This window comes from Myxine glutinosa, chromosome 1 (assembly GCF_964187855.1).
Source record: "Myxine glutinosa chromosome 1, kmMyxGlut1.1, whole genome shotgun sequence".
NCBI classification, from domain to species: Eukaryota; Metazoa; Chordata; class Myxini; order Myxiniformes; family Myxinidae; genus Myxine; species Myxine glutinosa.
Genome location: NC_136261.1, coordinates 373,651,337 through 373,657,336, shown reverse-complemented (window position 1 = coordinate 373,657,336; position 6,000 = coordinate 373,651,337). Strand labels below are relative to the sequence as shown.

Sequence of the window (6,000 nt, the reverse complement as noted above, 5' to 3'; positions counted from 1 at the left end):
GACTCCTGATGAACTCTTCCTACATAAACGTGCGGCTGCGAAGAAACACGGCAGCGTGTGCAAAGCGACTGAGAAACAGGTGTAGCGGCCGCTTCTGTGTTACAGATTCGGCACGCACTCTTCACACATAAAGGGGCAACTGAGAAAGACGTGGAGCAGCCGCTTCCGTTTTACAGAATTCAAGTTTTTTTCAAAATGGGCGTCGTGTACTGTTTAGATTTTGATGATTTGCGTGTGATACGATTCAACGGATGTGTATATGAATCGTTTAAAATAAAAAAGCCTTCAATTTCTGATATTTTGCCTTTTCATTTGGGCCTCCCAATTGAAGCCCCGCCCGTAGGGTGGGTTCCGTTGCTAGTAACGATAATGGAAATTACTGATGCTGCACATGCGTGGTAAGTAAATCGAACCTTGAACCTGGATATCGACGGTGTATTGACTGCTTTTAGTGTGTTTAGTTTCTCTCAAAAGATATACCCGTATGACATGCAGCACTATAAAATAAAGCAGGTGATATAATATGGAATGTATATTCTCCAATATGTAATTTAAATGGTATATCATTAAGCAATAAACGTCAAAAACAACCAACTACTCAAGGCACCAAAAGAGCTTCCGGTGGTGTTGAATTTGGTGATCTGTTTGACTCCGCTTTGTCTGTGCGCGAAGTTGAGCACTCAAGGCAACATCATGTCAAAGATCAAGAAATAGAGCGTCCTCGGTGTGCAGAGTTTTGGCACTGAGGACAAGGACAAGCAAATTATCTCGTTCTTCACTCCTCTCACCGTTTTCGTTGGACCGAATGGAGGGGGAAAGATGGTGTCGTGTGATTTATTTATTTATTTACTTACCCCATTTTGGTCACAACATGTGATGACTTGGCATTTAGTATTCGCGAAGTTCCGCATAAAATGCATTCTTTTAAATGTTCTTAACAAATGTCCCAATTAGCAAGCAGATGGCTTGTAGCATTCCAAAAGCAAGCAGCTAGCTCATTGTGTTCAAAAAGCAAGCAGGTTTGCTTGGTTCCAAACACAATCAGCTAGCTTGGTGTGTTCCACAAGCAAGCAGCTATTGTGGTGTGTTCCATAAGCAAGCAGACAGCATAGTGTGTTCCACAAGCAAGCAGCTAGTGTGGTGTGTTCCATAAGCAAGCAGTGAGCTTGGTGTGTTCCATAAGCAAGCAACTAGCTTGGTGTGTTCCACAAGCAAGCAACTAGCTTGGTGTGTTCCACAAGCAAGCAGCTAGTGTGGTGTGTTCCATAAGCAAGCAGACAGCATAGTGTGTTCCACAAGCAACCAGCTAGTGTGGTGTGTTCCATAAGCAAGCAGTGAGCTTGGTGTGTTCCATAAGCAAGCAGCTAGCTTGGTGTGTTCTATAAGCAAGCAGCTAGCTTGGTGTGTTCCACAAGCAAGCAGCTAGTGTGGTTCTCCATAAGCAAGCAGCCAGCATAGTGTGTTCCATAAGCAAGCAGCTAGCTTGGTGTGTTCCATAAGCAAGCAGCTAGCTCAGTGTGTTCTAAAAGCAAGGAGGTTTGCTTGTTAGGTAACATAAGCAAGCAGCTAGCTTGGTGTGTTCCATAAGGAAGCAGCTAGCTTGGTGTGTTCCATAAGGAAGCAGCTAGCTTGGTGTGTTCCATAAGGAAGCAGCTAGCTTGGTGTGTTCCATAAAGAAGCAGCTAGCTTGGTGTGTTCCACAAGCAAGCAGCTAGCTTGGTGTGTTCCATAAGGAAGTAGCTAGCTTGGTGTGTTTCAGAGGCAAGCAGCTCGTGTGGTGTGTTCCATAAGCAAGCAGCTAGCTTGGTGTGTTCTCAAAGCAAGGAGGTTTGCTTGTTGTATAACATAAGCAAGCAGCTAGCTTGGTGTGTTCCATAAGGAAGCAGCTAGCTTGGTGTGTTCCATAAGGAAGCAGCTAGCTTGGTGTGTTCCATAAGGAAGCAGCTAGCTTGGTGTGTTCCATAAGGAAGCAGCTAGCTTGGTGTGTTCCACAAGGAAGCAGCTAGCTTGGTGTGTTGCATAAGGAAGTAGCTAGCTTGGTGTGTTTCAGAGGCAAGCAGCTCGTGTGGTGTGTTGTCACTTGGTGGTGAGAGAGTGTCAGAGAGAGAGGGACAGAGTGTGAGAGAGAGAGAGAGAGAGAGGGAGAGAGTGTGTGAGAGGGAGAGAGTGTGAGAGAGAGAGGGAGACAGTGAGAGAGGGACAGCGTGTGAGAGAGAGAGGGAGAGAGTGTGAGAGAGAGGGGGAGATTGTGAGAGAGAGAGGGAGAGAGTGTGAGAGAGATAGGGACAGAGTGTGTGAGAGAGAGGGAGTGTGAGAGAGAGAGAGGGAGAGAGTGAGAGAGAGAGAGAGAGGGGGAGAGTGTTGGAGAGAGAGGGTGAGAGTGTGAGAGAGAGAGGAAGAGAGTGTGAGAGAGATAGGGACAGAGTGTGTGAGAGAGAGGGAGTGTGAGAGAGAGAGAGGGAGAGAGTGAGAGAGAGAGAGGGGGAGAGTGTTGGAGAGAGAGGGTGAGAGTGTGAGAGAGAGAGGAAGAGAGTGAGAGAGAGAGAGGGAGAGAGTGTGAGAGAGAGAGGGTGAGAGTGTGAGAGAGAGAGGAAGAGAGAGGGGGAGAGTGAGAGAGAAATTGTGTGTGCGAGAGAGGGAGAGAGAGGGTGTGTGTGAGAGAGAGAGGGAGAGAGTGTGAGAGTGAGCGAGAGAGACAAGAGGGAAAGGGCCGGTCCATGGGGACCGATCAGCACTTGATGAATCCGGGCAGCAGGAAGAAAGGTGAAGATTTGACCCACGACTTCCATTGGGGGGTACAACCATCACGTGTGCATCGAAGTTGTGGTATATGGTGGTGTCGTGTGTATAAATATATAAATAATTAATAGTTGTGTGTTGTTGGTGGAGACGGTAGTCTGACAGGATGAGGATGGAGTCTGATGTGATTCTTTGGGGTTTTTTCACTCCAACAATTCAGAAAACCACGTCCCATGACTTTTTCTCTCATCCCAAAATCATTAGACATACGTCATGCCCAGATATTGTTGTAAATATGTGAGGAATGTGAAGGAAATAAATGCATTTTCATCAAACACTAAATTAGAAAAACAATAAATGTATTTAATTTTATAAACTTTATTAACAAATCAACAATCAGATTGTAAATACATTGTTATAATCACAAAGTAAATAATCAGAAGGGAATGAACGAACACAATGGAATGAATGAACAAAACGGAATGAACGAAACCATTAAAACGAGCAAAACCGCACGGAGTCACCATCATCATAAACCGAAATCGCGGGTTTAACGGGGTCCAGGAAGTTCCCCCTGAACACGTGCAGAACCCGCGAGTCCCCAAAACACGTAAACTCTCCCTCCTCACAATCCAACAAGAACCCAAACCGTTCAGGATCCCCCGGCACGGACAGGAGGGTTCTTCGATTGTTGTGCCGTGTGTAGTATTTGTTTTGATATTTCTGTAAACACCAAGACTCGGGATTCTCTCCCAACCTGCACTCTTTCCCTTCCCCTTTCCTCCCCATGGAGTTTAAACAACTTCCGATTCCCCACGAACTGCTCGACCTCACATCGACCTCCCAGTAATGACGACCCGAGGAGAAACTCTCAGAGGAAAGAACTTGCAACCAAAAATCAAACCGATCAGGATGTTCCGGGTGATGATTGTGGGTCTCGGTTCGAGTCGCCGTCCTGAGATCCTGGGAGATCTTGATCAGTGGATGTGCAGAGTTTGGGTCCAGACTCGGGGTCCGTCCATCTGGAGACACAACGACGCGGGGTCAAAGACTTCGTTAGACAAACGGAGAGAAACACAAACACATTAATCTCTTTTATAACATTTGAAATATTAAATACATTTTTAATTTCACCTTCTTTACGAAACACAATTCACCTTTCTTTACCTGGTTAGGAATCCCCGACCATCCTCCTGTTCCCATATAACAAAACCCTCCCCCGAACATCCTCCTGTTCCCATATAACAAAACCCTCCCCCGAACATCCAGTGATTTAATTTTCGCCTTCGTTCGATTTTCTTTTAAAATAAAAATAATGACGTTTCATGGAAATAGTAACATCTTGTGATGAAATCGACATCCAAGTTACGACACTGATGTTATTCTCCTCATGGCCGCTACGCGACACCTTCGCGGCTTCTATATATAAGAGACTGCCATTTCAGCGCAGACAGGAGATGTACATCCATAATCGAAATGTAACTCTATAGCTCCTCTGGGCTTCCATAGAAAGGTAACGATTCTGCTATATATATCACAAGCTCATTTATAGTTATACCACCGGTACGCACCTGTATTCAACCTTTGCTGCTCATGAAATGCTCTGATTTAATGCCTGTTGCTTGCATGTATTCTTACAGGATGTACTGCAGATCTAAATGATATTAAAACCTACCCAGAGGTCAAGTCGTGTCTGAGCTTGATTTACACGACATTTAATATCATTTAGATCGCCGGAATGGCTGACCACAAGATGATCGTGGTACTGATTCTCGGAGCCGACCCTCAAGCTGTGGGATCTGCGTCGGCGTTTGCTCATTGGCTCAACACGCTGCAGAATTACTTTGCGGCTCATGAGACAGAGCCCACCGCTGCGATAAAGCTGTCCGTGTTACAGTCCAACTTTCTCCTGACATCGCTCGGAATCAAGATAATGCCCACGCTCCTGCAATGCTCGCCTCGGAGAAGAAACGCAAACTGCTCTCCTGAGGCCCGAACGCCGGAGCAGGCAAGACGGACTCCGGCAAGGCGCCTGCTGAAGGAGGCCACTGGGAAATGTCCTGGGCCGCAACCCCGTCGGAACAACGGACCCGCTTGGAGCCGAAGGTACGAATCTAGCCTCGGTTGCGCGAAACGCTAACGGCTCCGTCCGAGAGAATCATCCTAGATTTGCGTGCCTCGGCCCGAGATGAGATTCCCACGCGAGTGATCACGACTCCCATGTCGGCCATGCCTCCACACGGCCAGCACACTCCGACCACTCGCTACTCGGTGGAACCATCTCCTCCGCGCGAATCGCGCTCTGCTCATCGGAAGCACGCCGTGCCTCTCACGACCGGCACACTCCGACCACTCGCTACTCGGTGGCCCATCTCCTCCGCGCGAATCGCGCACTGCTCGTCGGAATCACGCCGTGCCTCTCACGACCGGCTCACTCCGACCACTCGCTACTCGGTGGCCCATCTCCTCCGCGCGAATCGCGCACTGCTCGTCGGAATCACGCCGTGCCTCTCCCGACCGGCTCACTCCGACCACTCGTTACTCGGTGGAACCACCTCCTCCACGCGAATCGTCGTGCACTGCACCCATCGCGTGCTAATACTCTGGGAGGCCCGCGATTCCATTCTGATTCCGATCACCTCCTCGCCGCGAAGCCGCACTTTGCTCCCTTTTGCGGGCCCTACTCGGCGAGGCCCACGATATCGGCGAGGCCCACGATTCCGATCGTTGCTCGGAATCACCTCCTACGCGAAGCCACACGTGGCACCCATCGCGGGCCCTCTCTGGGACGCCGGCGATTCCTATCGCTGCTCGTCGGAACCCCTCTTACGCGCGAATCACGCACCACACCATCGCTGGATGGAATCCCTACTTTGCGCGACGCGCCAGTTGCGCGCGCCGCATCTTCGCTGGATGGGCCCCTTTCGCATGCGATTCCTCTCGCAGGCCCTACTCTGTGAGGCCGGCGATTCTGATCGCGGCCGTCGAAATCCCACCTACATGTGGCTACTCAACGAGGCCGGCGAACTCCGCTGCCCGGAATCGCCTCAATGGAGGCTCGCTTGGCACCACGCGAGGTCTCGTCGCAGCACGGATGAGTTTCTAAGGACGTCAAGCGGGACCTTCATAGCCTTTCACGACACTCGGGCTTATGCTTATGATAGATGATCGTATACCATGTGTATCCTATACGATGATCGTTCTTCTTCGTCCTTTGTTTTACCTGATTTGTTGTTCCCGATCTCCAAACGGCGTATTCGT

General features: G+C 49.1%; 1 protein-coding gene across 1 annotated transcript in view; it reads right to left on the bottom strand.

The window, feature by feature from the left end:
• Nucleotides 1–3,101: 3,101 nt before the first annotated feature.
• LOC137419405 (E3 ubiquitin-protein ligase TRIM50-like) overlaps nucleotides 3,102–6,000 on the bottom strand; it is a 47,144-nt gene continuing 44,245 nt past the window's right edge. The window contains exon 8 of the mRNA XM_078770180.1: nucleotides 3,102–3,761. Within this exon, the coding sequence (XP_078626306.1) occupies nucleotides 3,235–3,761 (527 nt within the window). The 3' untranslated portion in view covers nucleotides 3,102–3,234. The remainder of the gene's footprint in view (nucleotides 3,762–6,000) is intronic.